Here is a 19,832-nt window from a genome sequence, read left to right as displayed (position 1 = left end):
AGTTTAACATGGGCCGTTAAGCCCGACAAACCGCAACAGAAACCTCCTCTGAACAAAACACACGACATGTTAAACAGACACACTTTGGTTAGCAAGAGGATTTTTATTGGAACATGACAAGAGTCATGTCAAAAAAATAAAACAACGGAAAAGCCATGCTTCGCTGAGAAGCCATTTTGTGTACTGTACACATGTTTCCATTCCAGGCCTTGCCTAACATATGTACGTTAACATCGATTGCATACAGGCGTTGTTCGTTCGGTTCACCTTAAGCTTGACCTTTATAGAAGAGAGTGTATGGCAGAACAAAACATGATTTTCTTCCCCCCCACCAAAAAATAAAATCATAAAAAAGGAGAAGAGGAGAGATTCACTCCATCTTCTCTTCTCCGTCTGTCTGTTCCATGTTGTGGGAGTAGCAGCATTTGTCTCCGTGTGTGCATGATCCCTGGGGAAACAGACGAGACACAAGGAGAGGGGGAGAGAGGGGGGGAGGGAGAGAGAGAGAGTCGGGTTAGAAAACAGCTTGCTGAGCTCTGTTAGAATCCTGAAAAACAGTGTGTGGAGAGAGAGACTGGGGAATACTGCATGTGGCAAGCAGATACAGAGCCACTGAGAGAGAGAGAGGGGGTATTCAATCATGTTTCAGCGAGAGAGTTTTATGCAGGGAAGCAGTACGCACACATCTTTGTAAAAAGGCAGGGGGGGAAGCTTAACCCAATTTAAACCGTTTGGAAATTCGACATTGGTTTGCTTGTCAGTCATGTTCCCTTCCTGAACCTCTTGTGGGTGACCTACAGCGGTGTGAGCCTCACATCTGTTGTTAGGCGGGGGGTACAGAGGCCCATAAATCAGCATCCAATTTTCTATTGAGTTCTATGTAAGTCCAAAATGTTTTAGGCCGTGTGTTTAAATAGTGTGGAGGGGGACAATATTGTACAGTACTGTGTTTGTTACTCGCTATGGGGAGGAGGGGAGGGGGGGGTGGAGAGGACACCTGTCTCCACACCTTTCTGAACATCTTGCAGGGGTAGGCCTTGAGCTGGGCGGAGTCTGTGATCTGGTTCTTCCTCTTATTCTGACCCTGTTTCCTCCTCTCTTCCAGATCAGACGAGATACCACCACTGAGATGGAGGGAGGGAGAGAGAGAGAGAGGTGTGTGTGCAGAAGGAAGAAGAGAGTGAGGGCGAGACAAGGAAGGATGTAGAGAGGAGGAGAAGGAGGGGAGAGAGGGGGGGGGGAGAAGATAGAGAGAACAAGGGAGAAAGTGAATGAGCAAATATGACCAAGAGGAGGAGGGGGAGGAGGAAGACAGAGAGAGAAAGAGAACGATTAATACAAAAATCCAAAGTGTCGTGTAGTGCCGTCAAATTCCCTATTTTCTTGAGTAAGCGATCATCACGGTGGTGGTTAATATCTGTGTGTGTGTATGTGTATGTGTATGTGTATGTGTGTGTGTGTGTGTGTGTGTGTGTGTGTCCTCACCATGCCCTGGCGCGAGCCTTGGGCCCCCAGTTGGCCTGTGGGTTCTCCTGGAAGCGGGTGAGGTGGCGCCGCCTGGACTGGGGGTTGGCGTCCTCCCTTACATCGAAACACGCCTGGAAACTACACACACACACACACACACACACATAGGAATACATTCCAAAGCCACTGCCCAATCAGTGTTATGGATCAAGGTGAGGCTGACTCACGTGGGTTCAGTAGACAGTATCCTGAAGGCTGCACTGCTCTCTGACAGTCTCTCCTTCTTCACTGGGTTAGACTTCTCCTACACACACACACACACACACACACACACACACACACAGGTCAGTCATCGGTATATATGACATCATACAGGCCGTGGCTCTGAGGTGAATGGACGTTCGTCTCACCCAGCAGCGCATGATGTCCCAGACCACTGCAGGAGGGGCGTTGGTCTTCAAGGCGTTTTTACAGGCGTGAGAAAGAGACACCCTGTGACCTGCATGGAGGAGGGCAGACCTGAGAGAGGGGAGAGAGGGGGGAGGGAGAGGGGAGAGAGAGAACGTGCGTGAGTGAGGGAAGGAGGGAGACAGAGAGAGCATGAGAATGTGTGTGTGTGTGTACTCTTACCTAAACTGCAGTAGAGGGGGAGTGCTGCAGTGTACAATGCTGCTCAGGTTGTCCACCGTGTAATACAGAGGCACGTCCTGCAGCTCCTGAACACACGCACACACACACGCACACACACGCACACGTTGAGTTCATAAAGGACATACACATGATAAGTAGAAAGAAGGTGATAAACAGGAAGGCGTTCAACGTGACCGGGAGGAAGAGGCGGTCACCTCTGTGATCATGCTGAGCATGCCCTCAATGCGTCTGGAGGTTCCGAAGCGGGTGGGGTTCCCCGACACGGCATTCAGAACCTTCTGGACAAACGCCACGTCATGGAGGGGCTCCGCCCAGATAGGACCACCCAGCTACAGAGAGAAAGAGAGAGAGAGACCATTCGTGAGAGAGAGATAGAGAGGGTGGGTGTGTGTGAGTGAGTGAGTGAGTGTGAGTGTGTGTGTGTGTGTGTGTGTGTGTGTGTGTGTGTGTGTCTGTCTCTAACCTTGTGTCTGTGTCCACAATGTTCACACTCCCTTCCGCTTGGGGGTCCATTGGCTGCAGAGTACTTTATACTGAAAACACACACCGCAAAACACATTAACACACAAACACACACACACACACACACACACTCTCTTTACAGAATGCAACAGAAAGGATGCAGTGTGTGGAGAGGATCTTACTGGTTTCCCTGGATCGTCCTCTTGCCCATCCTTTGCAAGTGGAAGGAGCCACAGCCCACACAGTTATACACTAGAGCCTGCTTACTGCAACACAAACACAACACACACCCCATCAACACAGACATCACAATAGGCTTCACGTCACTGTGTGTGTGTGTGTGTGTGTGTGTGTGTGTGTGTGTACCTGGCTGAGTTTTTGACCATGCCCTGTCCCGTGTGCACTCGTACGAACACTCGTATGTAGAAGTCCACGCTGACACTCAGCAAGGGCTGGATGTAGCGCTGGTACACCCCCGCCCTCTGGTCCAGACTGTGGAGGATGATACGTAGTGCCTGGGGAGGGGAGGGGAGATGAGACAGGTTACACACACACACACACACACACACACACACAGCACGACAAGGAAGGAAAGACAGACAGACAGACAGACAGACAGACAGACACACACCGTTTCTTACCATCTCGTGGCAGTACTTGGCCTTGATGGACACAGAGCCGTATTTGCTGTAGCAGGTCTCCCCGCTGTTCCCCGCCATCACGGCCATGTCTGTACACGTCACACACAGCAGACCTGAGGAAGAAGAGGGGAGGATGGTTGGGAGGGAGGGAGAGGAAGAGGGGAGGATGGACAGAGAAAGAGAGAAAGAGAGAAAGAGGCGGAGAGGGCCAAAACGGAGGAAAAGGGGAGAGAAGCAAGAATGTGCAAGAGATGGGGAGGATAGTTCTATTGTTATATAACAAAGTCACACCTATACTAAAATACACTCAATGTTTCTGACTAGCAACCATGACAACACAAAAGAGAGACACAGACAGACACAGACAAACAGACAGACAGACAGGCAGGCAGGCAGACAGACAGACAGACAGACAGACAGAGCTACCGACCTCCCTCAGCGACGGCCTGCACGGCTGCATCCAGGAAATGGGCGGGGCTGCCATAAGGGTCCAGGTCGATGACGTCATAGCGGTCCTTCCGCCCTCGCATCTCGTACATCAGCATGCTGGGAAAGAGAGTTCCTTCACATGATCAAAGACAATCGGGCCTTCTTGGGAAAACATGCAGTCAGCGTGTTGTATAGTAGGAGACTGCAGAGGCTAGTAGAGTTGACAGACGGACGGACGGAGGGGGGGGGGGGTAGTTTGGGAGAAAGACTGAGAGAGAGAAAGATAAGGAACATGTGTGGAGAAGAAAGAAATGAAAGAAGAAAGAAGAAATGTGGAGAAGAAAAAGAAAGAGTGCAAATGCACACAAAAGTATGTATATACTGACCTGGCGTGAGCATTGAGCGAGGGAGAGAGAGAGAGAGAGGGAGAGGGGGGGGGGGGGAGAGGGAGAGAAAGAAGAGTGTGACTGACTGACTGACCTGGCGTCTCTCTGGCTGGCCTGCATTAAGTGGGTGACTCCGTTGTGCTGGGCGTTTCGGGCGATCAGGGCGGCAGCTTTGATGGAGAAGTCGTTCGCCGTGACGCTGCGTAGCCCGGGCACCTCCAGGGCAAAACGCACCGACCGCAGCCCTGATGCAGCCAAACCCTCCAACACACGAAGACCATTCTACCCCCCCCCAGGGAGAGAGGAACCGCAAGGTTGAGATATCTCTCTCACACACTCTCTCTCACACTCTCTCTCACACTCTCTCACACACTCTCTCACACACTCTCTCACACACTCTCTCACACACTCTCTCACACACACACACACACACACAATAACACCACAGCTCCTCACCTCACAGCGCTCCCCTGCTAAGGCAGTTACAAGCGGCTCCTCTCCTCCTTTCTCCTCCTCCATCTGTCCCTCTATCCCCTTGTTCCCGTCGGGCAGACGGACCACCACTCGCTCCTTCTCCCCGGGGACCACCACCTTGACCCCTCTCTGGGCCATCTGCTCTCTGGCAAACTCTGTGAGCACCGCACAGCTGGAGAAGAACCAGGAGATGAGACAGGCATGCAGGAGCATTCATCATATACTAGGAGACCAGAGACTCCCTGCCAATCATGCCGTTTATTGACCCTCCTTAGCCTTAGGGGTTGATTTAGAACTGGACACATGTATGCTGCTGGTCCAACTCACGTCAGATCTCTGTTGAACTCCTGCACGGGGTTGTAGAAAACCTCATTGGCACTGGGAAACAATATGGCCGCCTTTCCCTCCCTGACAACAGTCTCCCCCGGCAACAGCCCCGTTTGTGGGGCAGTCTCCAGGTCGGGTACAGTGGAGGCTGGGGTCGAGCCCTCTGCCGGAGCTACCGTGGTGGTAGGGGGCTGAATCTGGGTGTCTACCCTAGCCAGGGTGGTGGTAACTTGGGGATCCTGAGTGGCTCGTAGGTGCTCCATGGTTCTCAGTCCTCTGGAGGCAGTACTGCCGACTGTCCTCAGAATCCTCTGGTTGAAGTGAGGGGTACAGGGCAGGGGCAGGCGGGAGGCAGTGAGTGGGAGAAGACGTACTGCCCTCACCAGCATACGGCAGGCCTTTTTCCTAGAGCAGGGGACAACAATCTGAGTGGTAAGGTTGACGCAATGGTGGAATGCCTGGGTACTTTCCACAAAGTCAGTGCTGAGACAGACTGACTGAGTGAGTGACTGACTGACTCGCGCAGGCACACACACACACACACACACACACACACACACACACACGATTTATTTTATATAGCTCAGCAGAATGTAAACTGGAATAGCTTGGCTAGCCATGGCGCAGCCATTCCAAAGCTGTGTCCTCTTTACTTTGAATCAGACTATGTGACATATCTAACACCGACCACTGCCTGTTTAAGCATGTGAACGGTTTGATGGAAGTGAACTTTACAAGTGAAACAGCACTCGCTCAGCTTGAAACGACACGTTAGCTACGCTTGCTAACTCGCTCACTAGCTTACTGTCACAAGGAAATAAGATAATAAAAAACATCTTACCTTGTCTACGACGTATTTTCCGAAGTCGCAGTGACTTAAATATGTATTTGATGATCGGGGCTAATGAATTGAGGTTATGAGAAGGTTAGCTAACTCAGTAGTGTTTGTTGTAAAAGTCAGTTGGGTGAGTTGGAGCTGGCACATGGGCGTAGACATGCTTGGACCACAACTACGGAAACCCGCGAGTTCAACGTAGGAAATGTGAGAACGCTGAAAACGGAGAACGCCCGCGCCGGATGCCCGTATTTGCCGTGTAATGTAATGTAACTGGTGTAATGTAAGGACACATAGGACAGAGGCGGTCGTTCATCCGAGAGCTGGCCTACTTTCTGTGCATTGAACATGCGATAAGAAAAACATGATATGAGGACTTCTTAATTTGATATTGCCTGAGGATGTTGAGGTCAAACCCGATCAATGTAAAACGATTACAATAATGGTCTTTCATTAGTGAACTAAAATGTTGTTATCATGATTCATTTAAGGTTATTTAAGGGTATATAGTACAGCAAGTAGTATATTTGAGAATAGAGTTGCTCCTTTATTCTTTTACCAGGTCAGCCGAATCAGTTTCGGGTAGCCTACTAGAGCAATTATTACAGCCAGTATAGCTACTATTTATCAATATCAATATCAGGGCACCATCTATTTAGGAAATTCTGATCTTGCAATGACCAATCAACAAATGGAGGCGGCGCTCGTCTGACACTAATGAGGAATCAGGCAATAGACATATTTGATATCAAAATATGGCCAATCAAATGTTTGTGAAAAAATGAGAAGTCCCTGTACAGCAGCTCTATATGTTCCTGTTCAGTGCCTGAATGCCGTCAGACCCTAGTTGGTATTCTATGCGCGCACTCCATGGATGTACCCCTCGAGGCTCACCTGCTGAAGTCTAGACGCACTGATATAGCCCACTTTTACCACCGGGCCCGTTATCGCTCTAACGGGGAAGGAACCCGGCGGCTTCCAGTTGCTCCACTCACTGTGCCAAGCTCTGCACGGAGAGAGCGAGAATACCGGGTGCGTGAGTGTGTGTGGATAATTGGCGCAGGCAGGCAGACGGGGGGGTTGGTTGGGGACGCTGTCTGTCTATCTGTCTGCGCGATCGGTGGCTCTGTGATCCGCACCCCCTGGGAGAACCGCTTTGCCCTCGATAACTCTGCGCTCAGTGTCTCGCCTGTGCTCACAATGAATGGCTGCCTGTAGCGAGAGAGAGGGATAAAACGCTTCTGTACTCCTCCATTGAAACACTTTCCAACAAAATACAGCGAGGGGGTGAGTTTTACCCGGGTTCACGCCGGTTTATCGGGGTCACGGAGGACAAGGGGAGTCGGCGCGAGTTTCGGGGTGGGTAGTCAGCGCAGAGTGCCTCGGCATTAAGGGTGAATTCGTATCGGTTCGGAGTGGGGTTTTTTTTTTTTTTTTTGGGGGGGGGGTTAGCTATTGTTTTTGGGAAGGTGTGCGATGGGGGATGGGCTCGTAGGAACGGCACCAACAAAACTTTAACTACTTCACTGACTTCACACAGCTATCGCCGCGGGCTGCCTTTCCTCGGTGAGTCTTTCCGCTCTCCTCATTATCCCACAACTTTTCTCACGAGATTATTCTTGTTGACAATAATAGACCTTATACTGTAAAATGCAATCTTAATTCGTAGTGTTAAATTCGATTGGGTTGATGCACATCGCGTGTTGTAACTAAGTGGTTAAATTGGTGTCTTGTCTAGCGACTCGTAACCCCCCTCCTCCTCTCGCGCTCTGGTTCAGTCTGGCTCGCCCCCAGTTGCTGCATTTGTCCCGGGATGACCTGTTGATGTCGGGAAAAGATGGAGTGCGGGGATCACCCCCCAAATCCCCCCCACCATCGAAAAATAACTATCGAAAAGATTAATAGTGGATTTACACCACTGAACTTTCATTAACTGTCTGATGCATTGTTTTGGGGTATAATTAAATAATTAAAACGCCATGATAGCTCGCATCATGCGATGGGCGAACCCAATTTTTTTGGAGTACAGTGAACAGTCACACTGTATCCCGTCTCGGTAGCTAGGCCGGAGGAGGTAACTCTAGCACCCGACATCACATAGCACTGGCAAAGAGGGGGCGAGAGCGCGGCGGATGTGAACTCCTAAATATTTTATTTGTTCGACTATTTTTGTGACACAATCCGTGCCATTGTCGTAGTTGATAGAGGAGAGACGCTGCGTCGACAGTAGAAAGCCGGTGATATACGGTAGCTATCTTTTTCGTTCTCCGTCGCCCCCCCGGCCCGTGCCAGTCGAGCGCTCCAATCCTACCGGGCAAAGATACTGGCACACGACGGGGCACGGATAGCTCTCGCTGCCCACTCCGACTCGCCGCTCTCCCGCTGGCGGCCCTCTCTCTTGACGGCCACAGGCGAGACATCGCTGTGATACACTTTTATGTGAGATTGAGCGATTAATCGTTAATTAATTAATCATTGCATATTCCGTTTGAAGTTTTAATATTAATCGTGCTCTAGGGAGGCTACGTTATGTAGCCACATGCTGATGGGAAGTGTATTCATATTGATTATTTTTTTAATGCTAATGTGAAGCTTACCTACGCTAATTAGTTCTGTTTAATTACATTAAATTAACTTGGACCTTTAACATTCAAATATTGAACAGCATTTTACACCTGGCTTTTAGCTTTAGCTCATTGCTGCTTGCTAACTGGCTACCTTTTAACCTCCCTAACCAGGAAATTGAATTTCATTAGATTAGACATCTTGATTTATAGCCACAGTTATATCCCTATCACTGCAAACAGAAAGCGTTTATATAAAACAACCTATTTTCTATTTCCATTGAACTTTGCCTGCCACGTGTTTATTCAATAGTTATATGGTTGTTGCATAAACTTCAGGTGGTATCAAAAGTACGGCATTTAGGCACAACCTGTCGTATAGGTTTACAATGATGTAATTGTTATAGCCTAATCCTCTACCATACTCGCAGCGTGCTATCATGATGGCTTTATAATGGCATGCATAGGAGTTGAAGGGTAAAGGTCAAAAGAGTGAAATTAACTCCCATTGTGTCTGCTGGAAGCTGTTGTGACCTCCTTGACCTATGCCTTGACCCCCTGTCGTTTCAGAGGAAACCGAGGTGGTTGAAGTGTCGTTTTGATTAGGCTTATATTGTATAACTCAAAACCAGACAATATCGGTGATGGAATATAGAAGAATATTGATGATAGAAGTTTGAAGGACTGTATTTCGCTTTTCACATTTAGACTAGCAGTAGGCATAAATAGCGTTTGTGAATTATAGATATTATACGGAATTGAGTAGTGATCATCTACGCCTCAATCTCAGTTTCACAAATTGAGTGATCCAAACTTAATTTGTCTATTCATCGGGAAATACATTTTTGAATTAGCTTAGGTCTATATTTATTTGTTTTATTAACCTAGATATTACTACTTGAGTTGACCATGGTCTTCAGGAAGACTATAGGTTCATTGTTTAATCCGATGAAGGTTGATGTCATTAGCTGTGCTTGACATAGTTTATAGGCTAAACGGCTTTTATACTGCTCTCATTCCCTTTCCCTTTGGTAATCTCTTTTGGACTGTTCCTTGTTAGTGGGTCTCGAATTCCATTATTGATTTAGTCACCCGTGGTCCATGTTTGGTAGCCTACCCTTAAAATAATCACCATAAACATTTGAATGCCAACTCATTCTTATCCTTAACATCGAAGAGATACGAAACTACATGAAGTATTTTCACCAAGGCTCTTCATAGAGCAAATCACTTTTTAATGTTTTTTTTGTTTTGTTTTTTTGAAAGGCGAGTTTGACAGCTTTAGAAGCTAAAAGATCATGGGGTGGATGACAACAATCAAAATAGAGGAATTATGCAATGCCTTGTCTTATCTTATCCTATTGTCTCATTTGAAATATGAAGTAGGCCAAATGCTACCACAGAGTTAAAGGGTTTATTAAAGTCAATGAAACAAGCGAAGTGAAGCTCATTGTAAATCTATACTTGCGTTTCTACTGGGGTTTATTATGTAGTATATATTATTTATAATGGATTACTTTATTAATTATTCTCCATCCTTTACTCTCTTTTCCCTCTGTCTCCCTCTCTCTCTCTCTCTCTCTCTCTCTCTCTCTTTCTCTCTCTCTCTCTCTCTCTCTCCCTCTCCCTCCCTCTTTCTCTCCCATCTCCCCTCCCTCCATCCCTCCCTCCCTTCCTCTCCTCCTATAGACCCTGTAGTGCTGGGCGGAGCGTTATGGCTCAGACGCTGCAGATGGCGATCCCTAACTTCGGCAACAACGTCCTGGAGTGTCTGAACGAACAGAGGCTGCAGGGGCTCTACTGCGATGTCTCCGTCGTGGTCAAGGGCCACGCTTTCAAGGTAGGCCAACCGCTAGGCTAGACCATTGACCAGGTTGAGTTCATGACAAGAGGCTATCCGTTTTCAAAGTCAGAAACAGGTGGTTCAATCATGCAATTCGCCATCATGAAATTAAAGGGGAACAACTACTAATTTTGGAAATGTGTCTATGCGCCTTAACCTCTCTGACTCAGTGGAGGGCTGTCTGTCGTGAGCGCTCCCTCTCACTCGGGGAGAGCGGAGCTGGAGCGAAAACAAGAGCAACGTCACGTGGTTACACACCCCCACCCTCTCCCACTGCAGCGCTAGATAGAACTTTGTAGAATACAGCAAATCTCAGGAAAAATAAATAAATAAATAAACCGTTCTGTCACAGCGAACAGGCTACGTTCAGGAAGCCCAATCGATTGTGTGATGTGGCGTATTTACGGTGACACGATTCACACGCACACGGCAGCCTCAGTTCTCAAAACTCCCTTCGTCTCAGTTTATCTCTCGGCTCTGCGGTTCTGCGGTTCATCTCCAGGGATAGCTTCCGCACCCGTTGTCTTTTATGTCAGTCTGTCGGTTGGGAGTATTTGACTTCAAGGAGAGCTTATCATTGGATTTTATTTGTATATAAAGCGGTTCTTTTAAAACTCCCGTTTTATATTGTATCATTGCTTTTTATCGGTCTCCAGATTACCAAACCAGGCCCCAAGCTTGGCCAATCCTCAAAGTTCCATGTGTTTCCTGTGAACTAGGTAACTCTGCCTTTTAGATTCTGTCCCCAGAATACATGACCTTCAAAACAAACTCAAGTTAGATTCTCCTGTCACTCTGTCAGTGTAAAACCTTGAGAAGGGATCTGTCATCCAAGGAATGTACATGTTTTAATTGATTATATTGTGTACACTGACTTTGTAATTGATATGTGATTAATTAACCAGGTTAGTAATTTTGAATGTACATTAATGATTGTTTTATGTTTGTAAGAGAGACCTCGGTTTCAGTAGCCTGGTTCCGCAATTTGACCTTTTCTGACCTCTCTGCCAAGCAAAGGAGCCTGCAGGCTTATTACGCATGCGTCATTCAAAACAGACAGAAAAACAGGGCTCCAATTTCATTCAGCAAATAGTGCTGAGCAGAGCAAAAAATACCTCCCAACTCAGAATACTCCACAGCATTATTTTTTTATTGTAGCATGAATTAAACAAAGGTTTTGATAAAACAGTCAGGAAATGTATTGCATACCATGCAGTATTCAAAACTCCTATTGGATTATTTCTCAGTGCGTCTATTCGAAATATTACGGTAAAGATGGCCGACTTTGCCCCAGTTTTACCAATTTTTGCAACATGCAAATTGGGGCCCATAGCGATAGCTAGCAATTGCATACACAACACCATCCGTTTTCCATACATCTGACTTCATGACAACCAACAAAACATATTGTTTGCTAGCTAGCTACATACATAATCTGATTGATTACCTCAACGTGTCACTGATTCTCCACCTCTCCACTGGCCGCAGCTGACGGGGACCATGGCAATATACACTCACCGAACACTTTATTAGGAACACCTGTCCACTCTCATGGTGGAGGTGGTGTAATGGTGTGGAGAATGTTTTCTTGGCACACTTTGGGCCCGTTAATACCAATCAATCATCTCTTGAATGCCACAGCCTATTTGAGTATTGTTGCTGACCATGTGAATCCCTTCATGGCCAAAATTTACCCATCTTCTAATGGCTACTTCCAGCATGATGTTGCACTGTGTCACAAAGCAAAAGTCGTCTCAAACTGGTTTCATGAACATGACAATGACTTCAGTGTTCTTCATTTGCCTTCCCAGTCACTGGATATGAGTCCGATAGAACACCTTTGGGATGTGGTAGAACAGGAGATTCACAGCTTGAAAGTGCACCTGAAAAATCTGCAGGAATTGCGTGATGCAATCATGTCATCATGGACCAGAATGTTTCCAACATCTTGTGGAATCAATGCCACGAAGAATTGAGGCTGTTTTGAGAGCAAAGGGAGGCCCTACCCAGTATTAGTACAGTGTTCCTAATAAAGTGTTCTGTGAGTGTAAATTGGAGGCATAATTGTTTCGCCTTGTGTGTTTGTTGAAGCCCAATAATTCCGCTGGTATGCCCCAGGTGTAGTCGTAATTTTACAGTGACCACCGTCATTATTAACACATTTACAATATCCAAATGTAAATATAATCCTAGTCCCAGATGGAGCTACGTATGTCATTACATGTTTTTGTGCTTTTTTAATATTGGCACCGAATCACTGTGATCAAAGCCAGCTAGGAAGCTAGATAACAAACCCAAGAGATTGGCTATGGAGTAAATGCATGTGCAATTAAATCCACAGGCTCCTCCATCCTCCTTGGCAGAGAGCTCAGGAAATGGTCAAATTGTGAACCCACGACCCAATATTATCCCATAAAATCTCTCCAGAATCGATTGGGCTTCCCGAACCGACGTTCCCTGCGACAGAACTTTTTGTTTGTTTGTTGGTAGATTTGCTGTATTCTACAAAGTTCTGTGGAGCGATGCCGTGGGAGAGGGTGGGGGTGTAGCCGTGGGAGAGGGTGGGGGTGTAGCCGTGGGAGAGGGTGGGGGTGTAGCCGTGTGACGCTGCTCTTGTTTTCCCTGAGTGAGAGAGGTGTGCACGTTGACAGACCGGCCCTCTGCTCCAGAGAGGGTACGGCACACGGACACACATCCTACATTTGCACTTGTTCCCCTTTAATGCTTTACCTTTTATTCCTCCATGCCTCCTTTCCATCCCTCCCCTTTCCCTTCTCTCCTCCACCCCATCTCCCCATCCATCCGTCCCTCCTTCACCGTGCCACCTTCCTCTCATCCTAACCACCGTCCTTCTCTCTCTCTCTCCATCCATCCTTCTATCCATCCCTTCTTCCTTACCCCCATCCATCCATCCATCCCTCCTTCACCGTGCCACCTTCCTCTCATCCTAACCACCGTCCTTCTCTCTCTCTCCATCCATCCTTCTATCCATCCCTTCTTCCTTACCCCCATCCATCCATCCATCCCTCCTTCACCGTGCCACCTTCCTCTCATCCTAACCACCATCCCCCTCTCTCTCTCTCTCCATCCCTCCCTTCTTCCTTACCTCCATCCATCCCTCCCTCCGTCCTCCAGGCCCACCGTGCCGTGCTGGCAGCTAGCAGCTCCTACTTCCGTGACCTGTTCAACGCCGGGGGCAAGAGCTCTGTGGTGGAGCTCCCCCCGGCCGTCCAGCCCCAGAGCTTCCAACAGATCCTCGCCTTCTGCTACACGGGCCGCCTCAGCATGAACGTGGGCGACCAGTTCCTCCTCATGTACACGGCGGGCTTCCTCCAGATACAGCAGATCATGGAGAAGGGAACAGAGTTCTTCCTCAAGGTAAACGACGACGGGTCAAACGATGGGGGGGGGGGGGGGGGTGGGATACCACACAGAGGGCTCCAGTTGAAAGTAGTGCAGCAGTTTATAGGAGATAGGGTGTCATCCGGTTTTCTTTGAGGGATGATTGGTTAACTTGATTGATGCATGTAGGCTCAACATATTATTGACAAATGTAGAGTTTCCTCAAGATGAATGGTCGTCCCCCCCCCTCCCCTTAGGTCTCCTCCCCCAGCTGTGACTCCCAGGGACTGCACGCCGAAGAAACCCCGCCTTCCGAACCTCAGAGCCCTGTCACTCAAACTGCCGGAGGGGGAGGGGCTGGAGCGGTCGCCTCGGCAGCCGCTCGGCCATCCTCCTGCCTGACGCCCCTCCCCCTGGTGTCCCGGGTGAAGACGGAGCAGAGCGCCACAACGCCACAGCCGACTACACAGCCTCAACAGGTACGCCGGGGCCTCGTAATCAAACACGCCTTCACCTCAACGCCGACGTTGAGATGAAGGCACACGACACACTGCCTCCTGCTACACTAAGACAATAAGTACTAACGTAGCGTAGATGCTAGTTTGATAAAGTTGATATTGGGCCGGTAGAATGCTAGATATGGAATTGGATGTGAAAGCCATTTTTTCTCCAAAGGAATGCCATGTGTGTTTTTATAGTGAATAGTTCATTTAAAACATCTCTACAAACAAACAAAAAACGACACGGTGAAAATGATACGAAGGACAAATGTCTCCGTTTTTTTGTTTCCTTCGCAGCAGGAAGCCTCATCTTACTCGGTGGTGTGCACCCCAGTGGCCAAGCGCCTGTGGGAGGGGGGCAACCGCGACGGGGGCGGGGGCTCCGGTGGGGGAGGGGGGGGGATGAGGAAGGCCGCCCGCTACTCCTCCTCCCAGGATGTGGCGGGGCGGGGCGTGGGCATTGTCGGCGGGAGCATCCACGGGACCAACAGTAACCATAACAACAACAACAACAGCAACAACAACAACAACAGTACGGGGACCCCCGAGGGGACGAGCCCGGGGACGCTGAGCATGTACACCAGCGACTCGCCCATCAGTTACCACGACGAGGAGGAAGAGGAGGAGGTGACGGACGACAGCACGGAGGAGCAGTACAGACAGATCTGCAACATGTACACCATGTACAGCATGCTCAACGTGGGGGCCACAGGTAACGTGTGTGTGTGTGTGTGTGTGTGTGTGTGTGTGTGTGTGTGCCATAATCCTGCTGCCGACAGAGATGAGCGATGTGTATATACATATTGTTGATACAGTACGCTAACATGACACGTTCTACGTGTGTGAAGGAGTGTGTATGTTAACCCGGGGTCCTCCCCTCCCCACAGTCGCCGGGGAGAGGGTCGAGTCCCTACCGGACCACCTGACCGCTGAGACCCGGAGCGGGCGGGGGGTGAGGGTGCGCCAGGACCTGGCCTCTCTGCCCGCCGAGCTCATCACCCAGATCGGCAACCGGTGCCACCCCAAGCTGTACGAGGAGGGCGACCCGGCGGAGAAGCTGGAGCTGGTGACGGGCACCTGCGTGTTCATCTCCCGCGCCCAGCTCATGAACTGCCACGTCAGCGCAGGCACGCGCCACAAAGTGCTGCTGCGACGCCTGCTGGCGTCCTTCTTCGACAGGTGTGTGTCGGTCTGTGTCTGTGTGTGTCGGTTGTGCGTGTGCGTGTGCGTGTGTGTGTGTGTGTGTGTGTGTGTGTGTGTGTGTTACTGTGGCATCTGGCACTTCCTAACCCATTAATTCCATACCAAATACCCAGGTTAATTAATTGAAGTTTTCAATTATCTTACTGTTATCTTAGTTTAACAAGGCATTAAGGCCTGTCTTGTGTGCCAGCCCCCCGTTAGTGGAAGAGATATCGACGTTCCAAACCGTGCCTGCACTCTCACCTGACAGACTGCTTTTACTAGAAGGATAGTTGCGGTCGAAATACTTGACTTACAATATCGTACGTTACCTTGACTCACTGCACAGCTCACTTCAACACACCACCACCAAAGATACAGGGGAGACCCCTCGGCCTACACATGAAAGAATGTGTGCTGTCATTGGGAATCTTCAAACAGACCTGCCTGTCTCTGTCACACCACAGCCTGAAAGACTGTTAGACAGTCAGAAAGGACGGCACAGGAGGAGAAATTACATCTGGTCCTGTCCTGGATAGTATTTCAGTATTTCCTATTTCATATCCAGTCCCAATCCCGCTATAACCTAATATCCAGACTCTTCTCTCTGTGAAAATCTCGGGGGGGAAAAAAATAAAATAAAATCTCATTATCACTCAAGATGGATTAAAATGTACATCTCTTCACTTAATAACATTCATTAATGGTGCATTTCAGAACCATACCATTAATCACCCGACCAGTAGGCTGCTACACTGCACTCTGATCTGGATGTGTTGTTCTCTGCTGATCAAACCCCCGGAACTTCAGTTTAGACTTCTACAGCACGCGATGACATGGCCGTGTAACTTGCATGATTTATGAATGACAAAAGGGCAAAAGTAGAGAAATGATCCAGTCGGTTAAGCACATTTTTATTCACCGTTCAATTATGTTGTCTCGTCATCAACGCACAGCATCCTGTTCCCCCTGCGGCTGGGTTCATATGGAGGCCGTTTGTACTGTGCGCTCCTGTGTGTGTGTGTGCGCTCCTGTGTGTGTGTGCGCGTGCCTGTGTGTGTGTGTGTGTGTGTGCGCGCGCGCTGTGTTTGTCCACGTGTAGTAAATGTAGGTCTGCTGCATTTGAATAGTTTTCCCCTCGTCTCTCAGGAATACTGGATAAAAGCAGTTGGAAAGGTGTGTGTGTGTGTGTGTGTGTGTGTGTGTGTGTGTGTGTGTGTGTGTGTGTGTGTGTGTGTGTGTGTGTGTGTGTGTGTGTGTGTGTGTGTGTGTGTGTGTGTGTGTGTGTGTGTGTGTGTGTGTGTGTGTGTGTGTGTGTGTGTGTGTGTGTGTGTGTGTGTGTGTGTGTGTGTGTGTGTGTGTGTGTCATAATCCTGCTGCCGACAGAGATGAGCGATGTGTATATACATATTGTTGATACAGTACGCTAACATGACACGTTCTACGTGTGTGTGTGTGTGTGTGTACAATCCTGTATATTAATGCTCTCTCTCTTTCTCTCTTTCTCAGGAGCACCCTGGCCAACAGTTGTGGGACGGGCATCCGTTCCTCCACCAACGACCCCAGCCGCAAGCCCCTGGACAACAGAGTCCTGCACTCTGTCAAATGTGAGTCTCACACACACACACACACACACACTATACGACTATACAGTACTATGCTATCCTGATGCAATTCCTTACTGTGCTTGACAGAGAACCATATGTGGTCTGAGCGATTTGTTTCTGTATAATACGATCCATTTCTGGACGATGAATTTCTACGTTTTTTTGAACACGGCATCCTCCAGTGGAGGACACAGATGTCGTTTTTGCGTGAAACACTTACCATGTTTGTCGTCGCTCACTGCTTCAAGACCATTTGACTGAACTGAACTCTCCCCTCCCTCTCTCCCTCCCTCCCTCCCTCTCTCCCTCCCTCCTTCCAGTCTATTGCCAGAACTTTGCGCCCAGCTTCAAGGAGAGTGAGATGAACGCCATTGCGGCGGATATGTGCACCAACGCGCGCCGCGTCGTCCGCAAGAGCTGGATCCCCAAACTCAAGCTTCTGATGGCGGAGGGCGACGCCTACTCCGCCTTCCTCCCCGACGCCGTCAAGCTGGAGGCCGACGCCCTGGGGGCGGAGCACGGCTTCGACCCCGCCTCCCTGGAGGCGGCGGCCCAGAGCGACGCGGGCACATCGGTGGCGGAGGGCCTGGGAGGGGTGGGCGGAGACGGCAGCACTTTGTTCTGAAGTGAGTTGGAGCTGTGGGGAGGGGAGGGGGGGGGGGGGGTCAGCCCCGTGATTCCATGGCCCCCTGACCCATGTGACCTTTCATAGGTTTCCCCCCCCCCCCTCTGGTGTCACCCCTGTCTCCCAGGTGACACCTTCATTCCTCTTTTATTTTTCTTGTCACTTTTCCATATCTTAATCCCCCCCCCCTTTCCTGGGGGTTGTCAGTTCTTAATATTCCTCCCACCATCCATTCCTCCCTCCCCTCCCTTTCTCTCGCTCTCTCTCACTCTCTCTCTCCATCCATCCCACAGTCCTGTACAGAGTCTGATGGAGAGAGAGATGAAGGGATAGAGAGAGGGGGCAGTTGGAAGAAAGGAGAGGGGGGGGGGTTCTTAAGTAAGGAGACAGGAGAAATTCTCCTATCCTTTTGTTAGATCCCTTTTGGTTGTGTCAATGTTTGTTTTTTGAACCACGATTGGCAAGGTCCCTCTCTCCCTCTCCATATCGCTGAAACACATTCCCTAGGAGAGGGGGGGGGGCCTTTAGGCGGGGTGGGGGGTGGGTGTCTCTTCTTGCCCGTCTGATAACACTGTCTTGATAATGAATGTATCCGTTTTGAAGCGTCCAGACACCTGTATGTCTGTGGACACTAGATTGTATTCATCAGTTTATAAAAGAGACGCTGGAAGTCCCATTGAAGGCTATTATTGCGGGGAGGGGGGGGGGGGGGGGGTTTAAAGGGTTTATGGTATTCTGTATATTGGCACGACTTTTGGACCCCCCCCCTTCCCCTCTCTCGAATCTCTCCCCCCTCCCTCCAAAAGAAAAGTTGACTTTTTTTTCTCTTTTTTTTTTTTGACTTTTTTTTAATTATTTTGTATTTTCGCTTTCAATTTGTAATTTCTCTTTTTTTTTCTGTGTGTTTTTGACTTGCCAAGACTCCCGAACGAGAGGAAATCTGTTACAGAGGATTGTTAAGAATTTACAAATGAATGAATGGACGATGCTCTGGTCGTGTAGCAATATGGATTCTTTCTATTGTATGTATCGGAGAGAGAGAGAGGGGGGGGGGGGGGGTCGGTTTGTTTACCGTGCTTTTAAAAGCCCACTCAACCCCAAACCTAGTCAGTTCACGCCCATAGCCCTTTATCAACATTTGAAGGAAATGACCCATATACTCGAGTTGCATGAGCAAGTCCTATCCAAATACTATATCAACCGTTTCTACCATTGTTGACGCGCCACGTAGTGGATAAGGTGTTGGTGTGTTAGTGAGTGTCTTTGTGTAGGGGGGGGGGCACCATTTTGTATTAGGTTTGGTTAAGGAGTTGGGGAGGGAGGGGGGGGGGGGCGTCTTAGGGACAGTCATGCTGTTGCTGTAAGTCTTAAGTACCCTCAAGCACTACTCTCTAGATGTCGACACCCCTGGTATGGACAATGGTGCTAAATGAGGCATTGGTACGAGGTGTGTGTGTGTGCGTGTGCGTGTACGCGTGTTTGACGTCACGTGTGCTGCTGCAGGGAGAGGGAGGCCAGACGGCGTGTTCTCACACGCCTGGCCGACTTATTCATCCATCACTGTATTTTGTGTGTGTGTGAGAGAGAGAGAGAGTGTGTGTGTGTGTGTAAGAGACTGCGTCTCGGACACACACACACACACACACACACACACATGCCGGTGCTCTCTGACCAATGCAGCTGCAGCACACAGACAATGATATGACATCTTATTGTAGAACAGTGTTGAAGCCACTTGGGGTGGGGGAGGGGGGGGGGGGGTGGGGGAGAATGTTGAATGTTGACCAATGTCCTCCCAGCTCATCAGTGATTGGTTGAATGATGGCTTGAGAACGTCCTCATTGGTGAGGTGTTGGATGGGGGGGGGGGTTAAGGAGGAAAGCACCTTATGATGTCAGCCTCGATGGTGGCGCTTAATAGCGTGAGTTGTTATGATTATCGTAGTTGGTTCTGTCGTTTGTCAAGGTAGACCCACGGACGTCTGCTGAACGGTGGCCTGCTTTGTGTTCTGTGTGTTTGGGGTGGAATGACACAAACACTCACACACACACACACACACTCTGCGTCAGAGGTGAGAGGTCAAACGTAACACTTTTCCCACACTTGGACTGCTAAGATAAACACAGAACCAGAGTGGTACATGAAAATGGGGGGGGGGGGCGACATAACATTTGAATGGCCCTTTTCAAACAACCAAAAACAGAATTGGAGTTGTTTTTATATCTGGAAACGAAAAAGGTTCAAATCAGTGTTAAGTGTCCGCTTTTTGGCCTGGCTTTTGAGAGAGGCAATGTTTACCGATGTTTGGTTTCTGTTTTGTATATTACGGTTGTTTGTTTTTTTTCTTCTTTTTTAATATAAAAGGCTAATTGTCAAAGAGCCATGGTCCTGAAAGTGTATGGGCACTAGGTTTTGGGGGTCTGGAGCTTTTACCCCCCCCCCCCCCCCACACACACACACACACACACACACACACACACCCTGCCCCCCCCAAAGA

The 19,832-nt window shown here is 49.0% G+C and overlaps 2 protein-coding genes across 2 annotated transcripts; one reads left to right on the top strand and one right to left on the bottom strand.

Moving 5' to 3' along the window:
• Window positions 1-89: 89 nt before the first annotated feature.
• On the bottom strand, window positions 90-5,831 carry trmt1 (tRNA methyltransferase 1). Its single transcript, XM_083694213.1, has 16 exons — window positions 5,679-5,831; window positions 4,838-5,242; window positions 4,493-4,682; window positions 4,131-4,318; window positions 3,652-3,767; window positions 3,222-3,334; window positions 2,947-3,095; window positions 2,763-2,846; window positions 2,582-2,651; window positions 2,313-2,447; window positions 2,098-2,183; window positions 1,878-1,986; window positions 1,695-1,771; window positions 1,486-1,605; window positions 1,010-1,124; window positions 90-448 (listed from the first exon to the last, which is right to left on the bottom strand). The coding sequence occupies exons 2-16, from the start codon at window positions 5,224-5,226 to the stop codon at window positions 371-373; spliced, it is 2,019 nt and encodes a 672-aa protein (XP_083550339.1). The 5' UTR covers window positions 5,227-5,242; window positions 5,679-5,831; the 3' UTR covers window positions 90-370.
• A 1,060-nt stretch (window positions 5,832-6,891) lies between these two features.
• Window positions 6,892-17,335, top strand: nacc1b (nucleus accumbens associated 1, BEN and BTB (POZ) domain containing b; the record flags this gene model as incomplete). Its single annotated transcript, XM_083693426.1, has 8 exons — window positions 6,892-6,959; window positions 9,926-10,076; window positions 13,215-13,457; window positions 13,679-13,900; window positions 14,219-14,633; window positions 14,809-15,100; window positions 16,613-16,710; window positions 17,031-17,335. The coding sequence occupies exons 2-8, from the start codon at window positions 9,951-9,953 to the stop codon at window positions 17,333-17,335; spliced, it is 1,701 nt and encodes a 566-aa protein (XP_083549552.1). The 5' UTR covers window positions 6,892-6,959; window positions 9,926-9,950.
• Window positions 17,336-19,832: the final 2,497 nt, after the last annotated feature.

This window comes from Argentina silus (genome assembly GCF_951799395.1).
Source record: "Argentina silus genome assembly, chromosome: 22".
NCBI classification, from domain to species: domain Eukaryota; kingdom Metazoa; phylum Chordata; class Actinopteri; order Argentiniformes; family Argentinidae; genus Argentina; species Argentina silus.
This window is presented reverse-complemented; position numbering and strand designations above follow the sequence as displayed.

Excerpts from the sequence above, each read along its gene's own strand:
- trmt1 (XM_083694213.1), bottom strand. The coding sequence starts at position 5,226 with ATGCTGGTGAGGGCAGTACGTCTTCTCCCACTCACTGCCTCCCGCCTG. Across the intron at positions 1,987-2,097 it reads CCCCCTCTACTGCAGTTTAG|GTCTGCCCTCCTCCATGCAG; the intron begins GTAAGAGTACAC and ends CCCCTCTCTCAG. Across the intron at positions 449-1,009 it reads CCTGCAAGATGTTCAGAAAG|GGATCATGCACACACGGAGA; the intron begins GTGTGGAGACAG and ends CTGTTTCCCCAG.